The sequence below is a fragment of the Schistocerca piceifrons genome, chromosome 1 (assembly GCF_021461385.2).
Source record: "Schistocerca piceifrons isolate TAMUIC-IGC-003096 chromosome 1, iqSchPice1.1, whole genome shotgun sequence".
Lineage (NCBI taxonomy): Eukaryota > Metazoa > Arthropoda > Insecta > Orthoptera > Acrididae > Schistocerca > Schistocerca piceifrons.
This window is the reverse complement of record NC_060138.1, coordinates 88,756,150-88,776,931: the sequence shown is the minus strand read 5'-3', so window position 1 is coordinate 88,776,931 and position 20,782 is coordinate 88,756,150. Positions and strand designations below refer to the sequence as shown.

The window sequence follows — 20,782 nt, the reverse complement described above, 5'->3', positions numbered from 1 at the left end:
CTCTTCTTCTACTGTATTTATTTCCCCCATTCCTGTCAATTGTTCCCTTATGCTCTCCCTGAAACTCTCTACAACCTCTGGTTCTTTCAGTTTATCCAAGTCCCATCTCCTTAAATTCCCACCTTTTTGCAGTTTCTTCAGTTTCAATCTGCAGTTCATAACCAATAGATTGTGGTCAGAATCCACATCTGCCCCTGGAAATGTCTCACAATTTAAAACCTGGTTCCTAAATCTCTGTCTTACCATTATATAATCTATCTGATACCTTTTAGTATCTCCAGGATTCTTCCAGGTATACAACCTTCTTTCATGATTCTTGAACCAAGTGTTAGCTATGATTAAGTTATGCTCTGTGCAAAATTCTACAAGGCGGCTTCCTCTTTCATTTCTTCCCCCAATCCATATTCACCTACTATGTTTCCTTCTCCCCCTTTTCCTACTGACGAATTCCAGTCACCCATGACTATTAAATTTTCGTCTCCCTTCACTACCTGAATAATTTCTTTTATCTCGTCATACATTTCATCAATTTCTTCATCATCTGCAGAGCTAGTTGGCATATAAACTTGTACTACTGTAGTAGGCATGGGCTTTGTGTCTATCTTGGCCACAATAATGCGTTCACTATGCTGTTTGTAGTAGCTAACCCGCACTCCCATTTTTTTATTCATTATTAAACCTACTCCTGCGTTACCCTTATTTGATTTTGTATTTATAACCCTGTAATCACCTGACCAAAAGTCTTGTTCCTCCTGCCACCGAACTTCACTAATTCCCACTATATCTAACTTTAACCTATCCATTTCCCTTTTTAAATTTTCTAACCTACCTGCCCGATTAAGGGATCTGACATTCCACGCTCCGATCCGTAGAATGCCAGTTTTCTTTCTCCTGATAACGACGTCCTCTTGAGTAGTCCCAGCCCAGAGATCCGAATGGGGGACTATTTTACCACCGGAATATTTTACCCAAGAGGACACCACCATCATTTAATCATACAGTAAAGCTGCATGTCCTCGGGAAAAATTACGGCTGTAGTTTCCCCTTGCTTTCAGCCGTTCACAGTACCAGCACAGCAAGGCCGTTTTGGTTAATGTTACAAGGCCAGATCAGTCAATCATCCAGACTGTTGCCCCTGCAACTACTGAAAAGGCTGATGCCCCTCTTCAGGAACCATATATTTGTCTGGCCTCTCAACAGATACCCCTCCGTTGTGGTTGCACCTACGGTACGGCCATCTGTATCGCTGAGGCACGCAAGCCTCCCCACCAACGGCAACGTCCATGGTTCATGGGAGGATTAAGCATATACAGATGGAAAAAAAGGGATTCAGTAACTCATAATAAAAGAAATGGCAGTAGATTCTAATTATAGTAATGCACAAAAAGCATTACGTTTTGGAGAGTTGCATGTGTTTTCTAAAAATTGTCACAAATTTTCACAGCCTGAAATCTGACAGTGGCAAGTATTCATTTTTTCTTGTAAGTGGTAAGTTGAATCAACATTGAACATTGAGTTTCCATGTAATTACTTGTCTTCATTCGAGCAAGTTTACATTGCAGTGCTCCCCATGGACTACCTTATTGTCAAAATTTAGTAGTTGTGCCATTGTAAATCTCTGAGTTAAAATGCAAATGCTTCCATAATGCATGCTAAACAATCACAAGTAACTCAAGACATGCATGCTATGTGAATTTCAGATTGTTGACAAAACACTGCTTCTCTTGCTCTACCTCACCTGACACACACAAAGAATTTTTATCACATACTGAATGGCCAGTCAAACAAATTGCTTCTGCCAGAAAGAATTTTAGGCCTACTGGGAGTATGTATTGTGTTGCAGACAGTAAATGTTCAAACCAAAACACACAGGAAGTGTCTCATGGATTTTAAAGCAACCATTCTGGAACAGTTTAAGCTCTTACAGTGGGGTGATTTGGCAGTATACCACTACAGAAGTCAAAACCTTTCTTTTGATGATATCGGAACAAACTCTGTTACTTCTCACAATAGATTCATAAACAACTGTGATATCCTTACTGAAGTACACTATGAAATGTATTGTGGCAGTCTCTTCTTCCTTTTCTTAACCTCCCTCTGCCTTCTAGAACTCACTGCACCATCTCATGTAATTAGCAAAATTACATCAACATATCTGTAACTTTTGTCCAACATTTTATTTTGGCTAGGAATAGCCACAAGAAAAGTGTACAGAGTGGCAATTTTGATTCCTCTCCTGGCACCAGTGCAGTGCCTTGGAGCAGTGGATGTTGGGTGTAACTTCACATATACCTAGTCTGTTTGTAAATCTCTCTCTCTCTCTCTCTCTCTCTCTCTCTCTCTCTCTCTCTCTCTGTGTGTGTGTGTGTGTGTGTGTGTGTGTGTGTGTGTGTGTGTGTGTGTCCTGATTCAGCTGTTCTAAGGTTAGAAACACTTAAATGTTGTAGTCTCTCCAACAACTGTATGTAAATATAGACAATTTCATTTATGGGCTATCAGGCAGAATATTCTGCCTGTTATACCAGCACTCTTGAATGCAGAGTGTTTTATTAGGTCAAGACTCTATACAGTGTTGCTGGTGCTACCATAGGCGAATTATTCTCAATGTGTGTTAAACGTGACAAGGACACCCACATAATAGTTTATGGCGACTATTAACTAGCCATAAAAAAGTTCAGTTCCGATCTCATTAAAGACCTGCATAGTACTGACTTTTACATCATTTTCTTGAAAGAAAAACACCTGACTGTGCCATATTTTTTCCTTTCCTTGAGAGCTGATGGTGAGGGCGGGGGCAGGCATGAGCCCCCCTTGCCCTCAGGGATGGGCACCCTGAGTAGTGGTGTTAGATACGGGTATTGGGAGATTGAATGTACAGAACATGAAACAGAATAGAGCATGCAATTAATGAAGAAGTTTGTAACTGTGCTGAAGAGTTTAAAAGATATGGAACTAGTGAAACAGCGTTACACTAATATTTAAACACTCTGCCACACTGTATCAAATATTTTATTTTTTGACTCCATATTACATTTGTCATTTATAAATTCATTTTTCTGCCAACTTAAAATAGTTTGTGCTCTATTTAATGAAAGCTTTTTCTTTTATTAGACGATTCAAAACTTGTCTTACTTCACCAGAATCTCTCTCCACCAAGCAATGTGGAGCAGTGAGTATTGTAGGAATAAATAAAGTTTTACATTTTTAACGTGCTGCATCCTAACAGCCTGCAATTTGTAACTACAGCTCATTGATAAATTAATCACATATTGCACAATATGCAATATAACTATAAATATATTTATCTTATATGTATTACTTATTTACAATAAAAATATGGCTTAGGACTACTCCTTTAGACAATATTTACACACATTAGATTTAATATTATACAGAAAATGTACAGTAACATTTATATAATTGTATGCAGATAAAAAACAAAATCTTTGGTTTTGAGAAAGTAACATTATTTTTGATCTTTTAAAAGAAAAACAAGATAACTCATTAATCTTCTAGTGCTACAATGCCAATATAGCATCACATGAAGGCCACTACTTGCCCATTCAAGAAACTGCAAAATCAGTTTTAATCCTTCATTTATCTGTGTGTGTGGGGCGGGGGGTGGGCGTAAGGGAGGGGGGAGAAGGGTGTGTAGAAGATCAAAATATTGTCGAGCCTTTCAATTGTTTTAATAATTCAATGCAACAGGCAGAGAAAATAAGGTATATTACTGTGAGAGGGGGGGGGAGGGGGGGGAGGGGGAGGGGTATGAAGGAAGGTAAGCAGGAAGGGGCTGTTGGAAGCAGCAATGAGGGTAGGTTATGTGACAGCTTTTTTTTTTTCTTTTGGTTTCCTGTGTGATCTACTTGTAGTATACAGCAAATGTATATTTCATTGTTTCAACTGAAATGATGATTATATTTCAAGATACAATAAGCACTCAAAAACTTAGTCGCCCCTAGCTGAATGACATCAGAATGTCTGGTAGCCAATTTCTCTCAGGTCGCCCATAGGGCACAAAAGATTTTACAGTGTAATTGAGGACAAATAATGTAGGCCCTTCTTACAAAGTAGCATTTGTAAAATACTACCAAGGCAATTTAACTGTGAGCACTTTATCAATACAGCAAATGACTAAAGGTCAGACCTACTGGTACTTCAAAAAGAGCTTGTGGTAATTTACTTATTACTAAATGACAGCATTATTGTATATCTATATCCAAAAATAATTATATATAGCATTGAGTGCTTATGACTTTTCTTATAAAATGAAAGTAACAAAAATAAAAAGGAACTCAACATTTTTTTATGTTATGGGATTTACACTAACAACATTCAAAATATTATCACATTCTTTATAAGACTTGCAAGGCTGGGGTGAAGAGCTACAGCTGTCCTACACAGTCACACCAATCAAGCTGAGAAATTTGAGTTTTACGTGTTTGCCAGCAAGCTCCATTATCTTTAACCACTCAATTAAATGATTGTCTACATTATTTTACTGCACAACAGGAAAATAACATTGCCAATAATTAATTTTATTGCAAAGAAATTACTGCAAACAGCTCTGGTACCCCAGTGTGATCGGAAATGTTAGGGATTAGATCTCTGAAGATGTCCCAACAATGGCAACAGCTTACAACAATACTCAATATATTACTCTGAATATCTACTTCGCTATCCAAAATTTACTATTACATTAATAAAATATTACATATTTGACTATCTCATTTTCTCTTTGTGTGTTTCTGAGTACATCTTTGTAACCTGTGGAGTATACACATATTCTACAAAGCACTTTAAAGTCTTGCACCCTCATGACTAGTCAACAGCAACACAGACATCAACTGTGCAAATTATCCACTATTCTTATGGCACTGGACAAAAATGACATTTGGAACAAGGGTATAGCTGTTACAACAAATTTTAAATGCCACTCTGCTTCTGTGGGCAAGTTGTACATCACAGCCACCACAAATAGCATAAAAGGGCATCAACGATAAGGATGTCAGTGCACAGTGAATTTGGAGTATTAAAGTGAGAAGTGAAGAGGCCAATAAACTGTAGCCCTGCATAAATTTAGTTCCTCACAAAAGCTATATTTGAGCCTTACTGACCACAATAAAAATAGAGCTTTCTCAAAAATGCAGTATGACATGTTGCACAGTTGCTCAACAGACTCAATCTGATAACATGTAAACAAAACTGACAGGGAACATCCCCTTTCGTGATGGCTGCCCTTCCACTTCACCCTCCATCCAGTTCTCATCATCTGTCTGTGTATTGGTTACAATTATCACCTCTCCTTCCTTGAAGGAAAGTTCATCATCGTTATCGGCCTCACAGTCGTAGAGCGCACGGCAACGGCGGGGCGCCGGTGCAGGGATGGCTGTGGACGTTGTTGGCTGTGTGCGACAGGATTAGTATTAGTTAAAACACAGTGGCAAGCACATTCTATTCAAACACACATTCAGGTTTTTACATTAATTGCACTCAGAATACTAAAACTAAGAATAATGTTTCAAAATGTATTAGACAACATGAACCAAAAAGTCCTAAAACAAAATTGCTAATTCACACATGCAAGAATATAAGAACATTATTTGCCACAATTCTGCAGTCATCCACTACAACATGAAGCTGCATATATGCTTCCTATTTTTTGTTTTGTTTTGCTACATTTCTGCATAAAATGAATGTTGCATTGATCCTGTTAACAAAGCTGAGCTGCCTCACCGCATTCTTGATTCTTGCTAGTCAGGACAGTACTATTTCTTCACTCTCTCTCTCTCTCTCTCTCTCTCTCTCTCTCTCTCTCTCTCTCTCTCTCACTCACTCTCCCCCCCCCCCCTCTCTCCCTCTCTCTCTCTCTCTCTCTCTCTCTCTCTCTCTCTCTCTCTCTCTCTCTCTGTCAATAAGTAAAAGAGAGTTGATGCATGGTGTTAGATTCTTTACGTGACTTCCTTTGTTTTCTGTGTCACCTTGTATTTAAGAGCATTCAAAGTTTCTTACATTATTTCAAATAGGTCTTTGGGTATTTTCTTCAGTAATAATATTGTCATTATTGACCTCCTTGGGGAATCTATGACTGATATATGAGAGGCTACACTTTATGCCTACAAAATAATTTGGTTTTATGTGAGTAAAGTTGTTTCCCATGTTACTTTTATTATGATGGTGGATAATTTTACAGAACTTGCATTGTAATTTATTAATGTAATTATCTTTATGCTCGTGGACAGTCCCTTCTGCCACATGTATTTGTTGATGCAAACCACATAACCATGTTGACTTTACTACATTGCCTATGATTAGTCATTATATTTGGGAGCCACGGTGGAAACAGTACTAATCATATTAATGATTCATGTTCAGAAGTTTTATCAGTGGATTACTTAATTTTACATGTAAACATTTCAACCTGTTTGCAGAGCACCTGGGAGTTGAGAAATTTGATGGACACACCATATTCTTCTATTATTTTATTAAAATGCAAATTTATTGTGGCCTTCCATTTTCATGCATTCTCTGTAGTGTGCATGTGTGTGTATCAGCACTTATTAACATGGCCAGATAATTATGAACAACTAATGTGTAATGAGAGTGAATAGCATTCTTAAAGCAAACAGGGAGAGAAAGAAAGTTAAAAATAGTTATGATGTAAGTAGGGATCTGTCATTATTAACAATGTTAATTACTTGATATGGGTCATATTCACAATAAATGCTATGAGGTGAGAGATATCAATTACACAAAAGTTGCACACATGCCCCACCCCATCATGCCGCCCCCCCCCCCCCCCCGTCTCCCACCACCATGCCAACTCCCACTCCCCTCACACACACACATACACACACACACACACACACACACATACCTCTCCCCTGTGCTGTAACTATATTCACTAAAGAGCAGTACAGATCATTACCTTTCTATGAGTGCATTTGTGATTATTCCTTTGAAACAGATGCTTATAAGTAGAATGTATGTGTGAAAAAACACATTTAACTCTTACTATCTTTCTTATCTACAATTAATCCTTCACATGTATGTTAGGATTATCCCAAAATAATATTCCATGTGGCATCAATCAATGAAAATATGCAAAATATTTTCTGTGTTCGTAAAGTTGACTGTTATTGTTATCGATAAAGCAGCTGAATATAAATGTATTAACATGTCAAACACTGTACATGTGTTTTCTTGTTTCCATTTTCATCTTTGTGGTGTCATTGCAATCTTCTTATCACATATTAAGTGGATTTGATGTATTTCTGATCGTAAAAAACTGAGTGAGGTATGTTTCTTTAAAAATTAAACCTTCTGTTATGAGTTTTCTGGAAAACCAGTGAATCACTTTCATAATAAAACATAATTTGCTGCTTGTTTATCAGCATGGACCAATTCTGTCTCCTGAGACAAACACAATGGAAAATCATTGATTTACAGCAATAGTACAGCACAGGAGTGAACCCTGTTGAGCTCCCATGCAGATGATGTGATGTTCTTCCATTTAAACTGTTTTAACGACAAAACTATATAATTAACTCTCTTTAAATTGTACTTTGTTCTAATGCAATCTTAGATTATATAAATAATTGCTTATATTAACTTTTCCAAAAATGTTATAGCTCTGCACAATAAATTGAATATGAGAACAGTTCACAACATTTAATACTCCTATTCAGGTTTCAATTACGCAGCAAAATACAGAAAGCCAAATCTTTGAATACTAGACATGGTAATTCTAAACTACAGGCACATATATGCATTAACAACCAATGAAAATATGTAAAGCACACAATAAATACACATTAATGACCAACATGTGAAAAAGATCTAGCAACAAGATTACTGCTGAGTTTAGAAATGAAAAGCTAGTCTTCACATTTCTTAGATGATTAATTACTCATGTATACACTGAGATGACACACCACCCTGGACCACAAATGACAAATAAAAGACTTTAGAAATTTTTTCAATGGGGAACAAAATAATTATTTTTTAAATATACTGTTTATAACACACAGTCCCCTTAATATAGGTGATTAATATAACACACAAAATCAAATGGATACTAGGATATATAGTCATATAACAGAAAATCAAACAATGGAAAATCCAAGATGGAATGTAACAATGCCAGAAAACGATAGGTAGTTGCTACCCACCATATAGCGGAGATGCTGAGTCACAGAAAGGCACAACAAAAGCTTTCGGCTAACAAGGCCTTTGTCAAAAACAGACATCCCCCCCACACACACACATGACCATAGTCTCTGGCAGCAGGAGCCGGACTGTGAGAAGCAGTGCATTATGGGAGAGGCAAGCCGGGTCGGGCTAAGGAGGAGGCTGGGGTGGGGAGGGGGAGGGGGAGGGATAGCAGGGTAGGGATTGGGGTGGTAAAGTGCTGCTGGGAGCATGCAGGGATGAGGTGGAGGCTAGGGCTGCTAGATGCGGTCAGAAAATTAGACAGAGTGCGGAGAGGGGGAGTAGCAGGAAAGGAGAGAAGTATAAAGACTGGGTGCATTGGTGTAATAGAAGGCTGTGTAGTGCTGGAATTGGAACAGGGAAGGGGCTAGATGGGTAAGGACAATGACTAATAGAGGTTGAGGCCAGAGGGTTATGGGAACATAGGATATATTACATTGAGAGTTCCCACCTCTGCGAATCAGAAAAGCTAGTGTTGGTGCATACTGAGCAGCAGGGTAACCCAGTTGTTTCTTGCCCATAGTTTCTCAGACAACCATGCAGACATACAGCTTGTTGGTTGTCATACCTACATAAAATGCAGCACAATGGGGCAGCTTAGCTTGTAGATCACATAACTGGTTTCACAGGTAGCCCTGCCTTTGTTGGGATGGGTGATGCTTGTGACCAGACTGGAGTAGGTGGTGATGGGAGGATGTATGGGAAAGGTTTTGCATCTAGTTCTATTACAGGGATGAGCTGTGAGGCTAGAAGTTGGGAGCATGGGCTGTGTAAGGATGGATGAGGATACTGTGTAGGTTCGGTGGGTGACAGAATACCACTGTGGGACAGGTGGATAGGATAGCGGGTTAGACATTTCTCATTTCAGGACATGACGAGAGGTAGTCAAAACCCTGGCAGAGAATGTAATTCAGATTTTCCAGTCCTGGGTGGTACTGAGTCACGAGGCGAATGCTCCTTTGTGAGCAGATGCTGGTACTTTGGGAGATGTTGGGTGGCTGAAAAGATAAGGATGGGAGATCTGTTTTTGTACAAGTTTGAGATTGTAATTACGATCTGTGAAGTCCTCAGAGAGACCCTCAGTATATTTCGAGAGGGACTGTTTGTCACTACAGATGCAATGGCCATGGGTGGCTAGGCTGTATGGAAGGAACGTCTTGGTATGGAATGGGTGACAGCTGTCGAAGTGGAGACATTGCTGGTGGTTGGTAGATTTGATATGGACAGAGCTACTGGTATAGCCACCTTTGAGGTAGAGGTCAACATCAAGGAAGGTGGCTTGATAGGCTGAGTAGGACTGGGTGAAGTGAATGGGGGAGAAGGTGTTGTGGCTCTGGAGGAATGTGGATAAGGTGCCCTCACCCTCGATACAAAACATGAAGATGTCATCAATGAATTTGAACTAGATGAGGGGTTTGGGATTCTTGATATTTAGGAAGGATTCCTCTAGATGGCCCATCAATAGGCTGGCACAGGGCGGTGCCATGTGGGTGACCATAGCTGTACCCCAGGTTTGTTTGTAGGCAATGCCTTCAAAGGAGAAGTAATTGTGGGTGAGGATTAGTTGGTCGTGGTGACTAGGAAGCAGATGGTTGGTTTGAAATCCATTGGGCATTGGGAAAGGTAGTGTTCAATAGCAATAAGGTCATGGGGATTAGGGACATTAGAGTAAAGGGAGGTGGCATCAATATTCATGAGTACAGCATTGTGTGGTAAAGGAATCAGGCCCAGAACTCCTCTCCATCCATAAAATTCTCCTGATCCATAAAATTCTCCTGCTATGCAATCCCGAATTTCTGGATCCCATAACACACACTGAAACTCTTGCCCTCCAGGAACTAGAGTAATGTGCTCAATGCCACATCAAAAAACTCTGCAACCTGCTCACTTCCTACTCCCGCCTTGGATTACCACTGTCCACCATCTCTAAAACAACCTCCAAACCTCCCTCATGTTCCCTCATAGCTGACAAACCCTGTCTCACGGATCTACTACAATTACCCAATACTCCAAACTCCCTCCCACCACCGCACAGAATCCAGAACTTAAACAGACCCATAACACAGCCATGAAACTTCCCTTCAAAAGCCTTAGCCATGCAGAAATATCAGCCCCTTCCAAAGGCCTCACATTTTGCCCCACTCCTAAATTAAATAATGCTGGACTTGTTAAAGACCTTCTCTCCTTCTCCTGGTCCCTACAGTGGAAACAATTTTGCATCACAAACCCTACCAATCAGACTCAACCAAAGACCCTGCCTGGCTCAGTTCAATCCTCCATCCAACTGTGATCCACCCCCATTGCCCCCAAATCACCCCCTTTTAACTTTCCAGAATTTCTTAAATTCAAACCTTGCCTCACCATCATTCCCCAAATCCCTCAACAAGCAAACTAACCTTACATCTGCAGAATATCCATGATCCACTCCCTTAAAACTGATCCTGACCTTATAGTCCTACCTGCTGACAAAGGCTCCACCACTGTTGTTTTGAACCGCAAAGATTACCTGGCAGAAGGAATCTGCCCAGCTGTCAGATTCATCCACCTACAAACCCTGCCACAGTGAAAGCATTTCAGAAATCCACCAGGATCTCCAGTCTCTCCTCAAATCCTTAATCCAATCCCAGAACCTCTCACTGGATTCCATCTCCCTTCTCGCCCCTAACACTCCCCACACTCCTACCTTCTACATGATTCCTAAATTCCATAAACCCAACCACCAAGGACGCCCTCTTGTGGCTGATTACTGTGCCCTCTCTGAGAGAATCTCTGCTCTCGTAGACTAACACCATCAGCCTATTACCCAAAACCTACTCTCCTATATAAAAGATATTGACCATTCCCTCCACCAAATCTCCACAGTTCCTTTTCCTTTACCACATAGTGCCCTGCTCGTCACTACTGATGCAACCTCCCTTTACACTAACATCCCTGATCTCGTCATGTTCTGAAATGAGAAATGTCCTACCCACTATCTATCCCAACCATCCCACATGGGTATTCCGCCAACCACTGAACCTATGAAACATTTAATCCATTCCTACACAGACCCTGCCCCCAACTCCTTGCCTCATGGCTCATATTCCCATAACAGACCTAGATGCAAGGCCTGTCCCACACAGCCTCTCATCACCACCTACTCCAATCTGGTCACAAACATCAACAACCCCTTAAAGTCAGGGCTACTTGTGAAACCAGTCGTGATCTACAAGCTAAGCTGTAATCACTATGCTGCATTTTACATAGACATGACAACTAAAAAGCTGTCTGTCCACACGAATGGCCACTGACAAACTGTGGCCAAGAAACAACTGGACCACCCCATTGCTGAGTACGCTACCCGACATGACATGCTTCAGTTCAATGACTGCTTCACATCCTGAGCCCTCTGCACCAACACCAGCTTTTCTGATTCGCGCAGGTGTGAACTCTCCCTGCAATATATCCTATGTTCCTGGAACTATCTGGTCTCAACCTCTGTTAGTCATTGTCCTTACCCATCAAGCCCCTTCCCTGTTCCAATTCCAGCACTACATAGCCTTCTATTCCACCAATGCACCCAGTCTTTATACTTCTCTCCTTTTCTGCTACTCCCCCTCTCTACACTCTGTCTAATTTTCTGACTGCATATAGCAGCCCTAGTCTCCACCTCATCCCTGCATGCTCCCAGCAGCACTTTACCAGCCTCCCACCCCTAACCTGCTATCCCTCCCCCTCTCTGTCCCAGTCTCCTCCTTACTGCCACCCGGTTGCCTCTCCCAAAATGCGCTGCTCCTCGCAGTCTGGCTCCTGCAGCCAGAGACTGTGTGTGTGTGTGTGTGTGTGTGTGTGTGTGTGTGTGTGTGTGTTTTTGTCTATTTCTGACAAAGATCTTGTTAATCGAAAGCAAACTTTCTGACAGTTCTTTGGTGTATCTTTCTACGACTCAGCATCTCTGCTACGCGGTGAATAGCAACTACCCTTTTCATAATATTATTACATGTAACACAAAAGATAAATAAGGAAATTATCTATACATTAATTACTTATCATGCAGGAGAGTATGCATCTACTTAGCTCCTTCCATGATTTGTAAGAAAACAAAGAAGATTAGCCTCCAGTAATATTCAAAATGTATTTATTTTACAGTTTTAAGCACAAACCTACACAGCATGTACAAAAATGATGAGGCAGAACAAAAAAGAGTAACATAAAATCAAAATTGACATGTGTGCAGTTAAATTGCAGAGGGCAGTTTATCTAACGAAGTAAGATTTTGGGTAAAGCACAAAGATGGAGGTGGGATAAAACTGAAAACTGTGGACAGAGTGAGCATTAAAATTTAATGAAGGCTAATACTGATCACTCATCATTTCTCAATACTGTTAAAATAGGCATATGTTTGACAGCTTAAATAGTAATTTGGGTGTAAAAGGTCACCTTTTACAATTCAGAAGAGGTCAATGCTTTTAGCAGAGATAAAATAAAGGTAAGAGCCTATTTAGTATAGGAGAAGTAGATGAAGTTCAGTTTGTTTGCTACCATTTGGAAGGCAGGAGGCTTCCTTAAGCCTTGTGACACTTTATTTTTGTTGCACAGTAATTTTGGAAACATTTTTCTGATAAAAACAAAAAAATTTGGTATTGCTGGAACTAAAGTGTCTGTTACAAATAGCAATAAATGAGAAAATCACTCAAGAATTTTCTAAAAGTCAAAACACACAGCAATTCTGCAGTGATATTTTCAAATTTGAGGAGAAATTTACAGAGGTCACTTAAGCTTGTATATTCACTGATGAGCCAAAAAATTTGACCACTCTCCTCTGAGAGATTGAATGCAACCTGGTGGTACAGCAAGCATGTGATGCAATAAGGAAATTATATGAGTGGAATGGAGATGGATGGAGACACATTCTGGTGCTGATATGGGCCACAGACAGGGAAACCCACTGACAGGAGCAGCTTTCACAGAGATGGTGTGGTACCTAGCAACAACCACCACAGAAATGGTGAAGTTGGTCGGCTGTTTGTGAGCATCCACGGAAAGTGGCTGAAAGATTACGAAGCCACGAGTAGGTGTTAAGGTGTTGGACACCCACACCTAGTCACGGTATGTGGAGGTCAGAGGCTTGCCCACTCTGCAAAGCAGGAGAAGTGGCAATCTGTGGAAGATCTGATGACAGAGTATCCCTTCATGCTTGATGTCACCCCAGTGGTGATGGCATCTTCCAGTAAGATAACTGTCCACATCACACTACAGTAGTTTCAGGAGCATCTTGCACCCACAACCTTCTGGCCTGCAGTCTACGGAAACTGTGTCATCTTTGTGCAGACATCCCGAAACGTATCAAGGACTGGTTCAATCCATGCCATTTATAATCACTGTAGTACTGCATTCTAGCACACTATTACGCAGGTAGTCAAATGTTTTGGCTGATCAGTTGGCACTGAAACATGAATTTCGTAAGTACTGTGACTAGAATTTTGCCAAAATACGAGGGCTATCCAAAAAATAAAGGGCATTTTGGACTATCACAGTGGTGGGCTGGGCTATAGCTGCCATCTTGGTGCCACAATGTTCCTTTGCTCAGTACACGTCCATTGGTGGTACTGTGACGTCTGCGTTTCTGCTACTTTGCTTTCTGTAATGTGATAAAATGTGCACTGCAACAGAAAATCCCGCCACTTATGAGATGCATTCTGTTGTTAGTTTTCTGTTGACAGAAAACTGCAAAACAACTGAAATTTATTGTGACCTCTGTGATGCATAGGAAAAAAGAATGATGAATGAAAGACAAGTGATGCATGGTGCCTGTTTTTCAAACAAGGCCATACCAATGTTTATGATGAAGACCACAGTGGCAGGCCTAGCCTTGTGACTGATGAACTGGTGATGAAAATCAATGATAAAATTCTTGAAAATCATCGTTTATTGATTACGGAACTTTCACAACATTTTCCCCAAATTTCATAGAGTTTGGTGCATGAAACTGTGGCAGAGAAGCTTTGGTAAAGTGTGATTCTCTTGTCCATGCATATAATGCTGCAGCTATTTCTGAGACAACATCGTGATTGTTCTGTGCAGTTTGCATGTTTCATTTCAACACTGTGATGCAGATCTGAAAAACTATATTATACACTGTGGGAAATGAACTGTCTGAGGAGTGAACATAGCATCCTTTCTTCACATAGTTTGAAATGATAGCTCTAATACAAGCAGCTTGTGATTGGATAGTAACTATTTTAAAAGTTAGTAAAGCCTGGCGTATTCAGAAAGGAGACGGCATTCTTAATGTAATTTACTGAATAAAATTTGTTTAATGTAAAAAATGTTTACTGCCCAGACCACCTATAAATAAAACCTGATCTATATCCTTGTGATATGTCAATAATAAGTGGCATGTCCAGAAAACAAGAGTACAGAGCCCCTGCTCTACAATTTTTTTTCCTTCTCATGAAGTTGGCAGGGCACAAAATTCAAGCAAAAGGTGTTTAAAGTATAATGTGTGTTCATTGGCTCAGTTGGCTGGAAACTCTTTTTCTAATGCAGAGTTGAAATGAGTGTGTGTATTCTAAATCCTGCTAGCTGTGTGATGAGGAGTGTAAGATGGTTTCCCTCGGGGGTAGGGGTGGGTGGGTGGAGGAGGGAGAAAGAAAGTGCTGCTCCAGATTTTTATAGAATCAAAACTGTTTATGGGGATGGTGTGATGAATCGTGCTAATATGTATGACTGGTGTCATGAATGTAAAGCTGGCAGAATGATATAATGAGCAAAAGAGTGCCCATCCTCAATCATGACTGATGTGACGTTGAGCAAGATTTGAGAAATGATTTATGGTGACCACTGACTGACTTTGGATGAGATGAACACAATGTTTCTGGATACCTCCAGATCTCTTCTGCATGCAGTCATTACTGTAAGACTTAGATTTCAAAAATTGTGTGTAAGGTGGGCACCAAAACAGTTCACAGATTTGCACAAAGTCAACAGCATTGCATCTTCATGAGAATTTTCCATGCAGTTTGAACTGGGATGTGACTTGACTCTGTTGTGGCTGATAGCAAAGTGTGGATGTCCCACTACAGCTCTTTGATAAAAATACAGTCACTGCATTGGTGACCTTCTCAATATTAGCAAAAAAAATCAAAACTGTTGTTTTGGCCTGAAAAATCATGACATGTGTGTTTTGGAACCAAACAGGATTCTCCTCACTGAAGCAATCAATGCTGTGCACTATTTTGAAACCCTAAAACAGCTACAGTGGGCAATAAAGGACAAAAGACTAGTAGTGCTAATAAACAAAGTGTGATGGTTGCATGACAATGCACATCTGTACATAACCAGTGCTACAGAGCAACTCTTGGATTCATTCCACTGGGACAATCACAGCCCTGATCTGGCACCTTCAGATTTTCATCTCTCTGAATTTTCCTGTTTGTGGGAAAAGGTTTTCTATTGACAGAAATTAAAACAAGGATAGCAATGGCAAAACAGGCGTTTTATAAGAAAAGGAGAATTTTCTGCAGCGGTCTGGACAGAGAACTCAGGAAGAGACTCATAAAATGTCTTGTGTGGAGCGTTCTTCTGTATGATGCTGAAACATGGACTATGAGAAAGAAAGACAGAGAAAGGCTGGAGGCTTTTGAGATATGGACGTGGCGGAGGATGGAAAGAATAAGTTGGATGGACAGAGTAAAAAATGAAGAGGTATTGAGAAGAGTGGGAGAGAAAAGGCAGTTACTAGATGTAATAAAGAGAAGAAAAAGAAATTGGATTGGGCATATATTAAGAATGAATGACGGACTGATCAAAACAGTTTTAGAAGGTTATGTAGAAGAGAAAAGGAAGCGATGAAGGAAGAGATTCCAGATACTGGATGACATGATGGACGGTACAACATACAGCAGATTTAAGAAGGAAGCAATGGATCGCAGAAAATGGAGAGGCAAAGAACCTGTTAATATAGCAGATAACTGATGATGATGATGATGATGACTGACAATGAGGTCGACAGTGCAGTCTGATAATAGATCAAAGTGGCACAGGAGACTTGTTTGAGAAAGGTACCAGAAAGCTCATTCCATGGTTCACAAAGGGCATTGAGAATGACGATGATTACATTAAAAAATATGTTTGATGTACAGCTATGAATTTGTAAACTTTTCATAACTACCAAGTGGTTATAATTACAGTGCAGATACTCACACAGGTCCACTGTGGGCTGTAATTATTGTCTGGCAGCAAAACTTGGTAAATCTCCTTATGCATTAATGAGAAAAAAATTTAAGATAGAAAACAAATTAGTTCCAATTGTGTACACCAAGTGCAAATCTGGTGCTGTACACTGCTTGGAAGACAGTATGACATGCACACTGTCACTTGACAAGCCATAACGTGAGTGAACAGAATGGCGATCAAGAAGAGAGACCTTGCGCTGTTATTGAAACTGTTTTATGATAATGGCAGCAACTGCTGTGCTGCACTGAAGAATACCACTGACTGAAAAGTCTGAGGAGAGGCTTGACATCATTAAATAGTTTAAAAAAGATAATAATGAAATTTGAAAACGCAGGTGAGCTTGGTGTGGTGCCTGGAAGAGGAAGGTGTCCTACCCCAGAGGAAGTTATTGATGAGGTTGCTGTTGCTGTAACTGAACATGCAGCATGTGGTGCTAGTGCTCGAGCAGTGACATGAGCATTTTCCATCCCATGGCAACAGCACAGAAAGTTTTGCAGTCTACTTTACACTGGTATCCATACAAGATCCAGATGGTGCAGCAGCTGGAACCTCAGGATCTGTGCAGCAACACTCTGAATTTGGCCTTGGGTTTCTGGCACAGATCAAAGTTGATGACATGTGGCCAGGCAATCTCCGTTGGAATGACAAGGCACATTTTATGCTACAGGGTGCAGTGAATACACAGAATTGCTGGATTTGGGATACTGTTGTACTGTGTGTCATGCATGAAGAGCCATTGCATTCACAGTATGTGACTGTGTGGTGTGGATTCTCAAGCACCTTTATCTTTGGTCTATTCATTTTTGAAGAGAATACATCAAGAGGGCCTCTCAGGTGTACCTTGATGCCTGCATATTATCGAGACCTCCCTGTATAGCATATGATTCCCACTTTGGAAGAGCACAACTGTGTGGAAACCACTGTTTTCACATAAGATGGGGCAATATCTCATGTTACTCGCCCCATGAAATGTCTGCTTCAAGGAACCTTTCACAAATGTGTTATCTCAGAGGTTTTTCAGGTGCATGGGCTACAAGATTACCTGATCTGAATCAATGTGACTTTTGGCTCTGGGGATATCTAAAGGAATACATTTACCAGGGACTCATTTGGTCTCTACCTGATCTGAAGGCCACTATACAGGATAAAATTGCTCAGATACCACCAGAACTGCTGCAATTGATGATCACATCATTTTACAGATCCAGCATCTCATTGACATCTCCAATGCTCATTTTAAACACTATGTGAGTGGTGGGTAATAATAAAATCAACATTATGTCTTTCTCACTCATCTGACATCTTCTGCCTACATCCTGTTCTAAACTATTACATATGGAAACCTTTATATACTTTTTTGTTGCTGTCACAGTTCCAGATTTGTACCTGGTGGCCAAATTTGGAACTAACTTTTCTTCAGAGCAAAACACATTAGAATATCTACAAGTTTTGCTGCCACATGATAATTACAGCCCACACTGGACTTCCACAAGTAGCTGCATTTTAATTATAACCATTCAGTTTATTGTCTTTTCGATTTTTAAACAACTCTTAATTTCTGGACATGTCTCATACCAATTTCTTTCCACAAATAGCTACTTGTATCAAACATGTGCTCCATCCCTATTTGAAATATATAATCCATTTGCATCTCAGTCTTCATATCTGTCTTGGTTATCACTTCATTCCAGTTCAGTTTAACACCTACCACACCTAACTCTTGTTCTGTTGTAACTCTCTATCAGTGAGCTGCTTCTGTGTTTGGCATTTCACTGAGAACTTTTTGTTCTAAACTTATCATAATACCAATGTTACTACAGTTGCCAAAACATTTTGAAAGTTGAATATCATATTGCAAGAGGTAAATATATGATAACAATCAAAATAATTGGACATTAAAAATTGTAATTAAATCACACTCATAATAGTATTCCTGGAAAAACTTGAGTACCCGTAGATGACACAGACACAGTCAGAAAACCAATGCCCTGTGTTTCACTAAATTCGAAAGCTAGCTGGAGGTGGGAGGGGGAGGGGGGGGGATAAATAAATTTGTAGACTCTGAACATCAACCACAGATTTTTAAAAAAATGGTCACTCTATACACGGAACAGGATGTAGGAAAGGTAAATACGAGCATTCTTGTGCCCCCCCCCCCCCAACCTCCCTCCCCCACCACACACACACACACACACACACACACACACACACACACACACACACACACACACAAGGGGAGGGGAGGGGAGGAGGGAAGAATCCAAACACAGACTTTACAGTTTTGTTTATTTGACTTTTTAGTGTATAAAACTACATTACACCTAACAATGACATCAATTTCTCCTACTGGTCTATGTTGGTTCTGCAAGAGCCTTTTCCTACTGTTATTGCATGACAACAGACACTGTGAATGAAATGGCAGTAGTGGAAGGGTTCAAACAAGCCTGTTTTAACCTACAATGAATAACAGCTGCATACATACTAGCTAATGATGTAGGATATCAGCATCAACAACATGAGGCATTATTTTCTGCCATCAGAGATATTTTATCTCATTTATTTGGTGTAAGGGAGCACGTCAGTAAGGCTGCTAAGTTATGGCTGCTGACTGTGACCATTTATGCAGCAACCACCACTGTCACAAAGATAACAGAAGTAGCAAGTGGCAGTGGCAGAAAGGAATTGTCTTGTCTCATATAACAGCTCACATAATATCTAATTAAAGAACAGAATGTATATTAATCAAAGACATAAAAGATATTTTAAATACAGTATTTAGTTTAGAGGCAACCTTGAAGACCGACTCAGTAGAGAATATTTGCTTTTATGATGTTTAGTATAATGCTGTTGTTGTTGATGATGATGATGATGATGACTGAAAAGTTAACAGTACCCTAATGTCCAACAAAGATCCAACAGATTTCCATGAATAACATAATATGTTAACTTTGCTTTAGTGAAGAATGTTGAGAGTGCTGAACATACAGACCAAACTCATAGGAACTGTTGCTGCAAAACTCAAGAATATTTATCCAAGCTAGTTAGATCTGTTTTTCTTGTCCCTACCCTATTACAGGCAGGGCCGCACGTGAGGCCAGTCATGTCATATACCAACTCCATTGTAACTTCTGTACAGTCTTTCATTTAGGTACAACCAATATCCTACTGGAGTAACAGCAACCAAAAAACTGTGAAACTATGGCCAAGAACAAAGATACAACCCAGTATCAGATGTCACTGAGCACAACATGCTAGACTTTAATGCCTGTTTCACTTTCCTGTCTCTCCCCAACAACCAGCTTCTCTTAAATTCTTAGATGGAAATAGTCCTCACAAGACAGTGATCGATCCCACAATCATCTGGGCCTGTTAGTCCCTATGCTACACCCAACTCTACCCCATCCCTCCCATTTCACTCAATTTGTTTCACCCACACTGTTCTCTCTCCTCCCTCAATTTTGTGCCACACAAAACTTCCACTACCTGCCCCAGAAGTGCCATTGAGTCATCCATCCTTCCATCCAACTCCTCAATGTTGTTCATCCCACCTATTCCACGGTAAGAAATCTTTTGTGTGTGTGTGTGTGTGTGTGAGCGCGATCGTGCGTGCACATGCTTTCTTAGGCCTGAAGATGGACAGTCTCTGGGAACTTGGCAAACACATCAATTTTTAGATGCCTCAAACCATATGGTGGGTGGTTACGTAAAGCCTAACTTTGGATACCTTGCAGGTAATTAAAAAGAAATAACCAGTTGAATGTCTGATGAATGTTCCACTACATTAATTTATTGCTATTATCAATGCCTGTGGTCTTGAGAAGGTTCAGCTGAGCTACAGAATTTTCATATTAATTAGGAAAAGAGCTGATTGCACATTTCAAATTAGAATGGAAAACATGTCAAACCTGAATACAGTGAGTACAACAATAATACTGTAATACTGGTTGTCACATTAATTAGGTAAAGAACTGATTGCACATTTCAAATTGGCAAGGGAAACCTGTCAAACTTGGATATAATGAGTACAACAATAATACTGTAATACTGATTGCCAACATTCAGGTTTTCACTACAGGAATACATGGCTAACATATTAAAAGCCTTCCAAATGAGGATGTGAATAGTACAGACCTGTTACCAGTCTCCTGAGATTTTTTTTTTTTTTAATTTCATTTTCTGTTTCTGCAATACTGTGTCTGGAAACAAGAGGGACTTTCTCTTTTTTGAAAGGAAGATGCCACAGTGCAGTTTCAGCATGACATGTGTAGCTAGTGGCTGAGGCTACTTTGGTTGCACCCAGCACTGAATTTGCAGCTTTTCTGAACTATTGGTGAGGAGGGTGTAACAACTTGTT

General features: G+C 40.1%; 1 protein-coding gene across 4 annotated transcripts in view; it reads right to left on the bottom strand.

The window, feature by feature from the left end:
- Nucleotides 1-2,991: 2,991 nt before the first annotated feature.
- Nucleotides 2,992-20,782, bottom strand: part of LOC124790019 (arfGAP with SH3 domain, ANK repeat and PH domain-containing protein) — a 679,824-nt gene continuing 662,033 nt past the window's right edge. For all 4 annotated transcript variants that reach the window (XM_047257590.1, XM_047257597.1, XM_047257583.1 and 1 more), the window contains one exon: nt 2,992-5,405. In XM_047257590.1, coding sequence (XP_047113546.1) covers nt 5,297-5,405 — 109 coding nt within the window. In that variant the 3' untranslated portion in view covers nt 2,992-5,296. The remainder of the gene's footprint in view (nt 5,406-20,782) is intronic.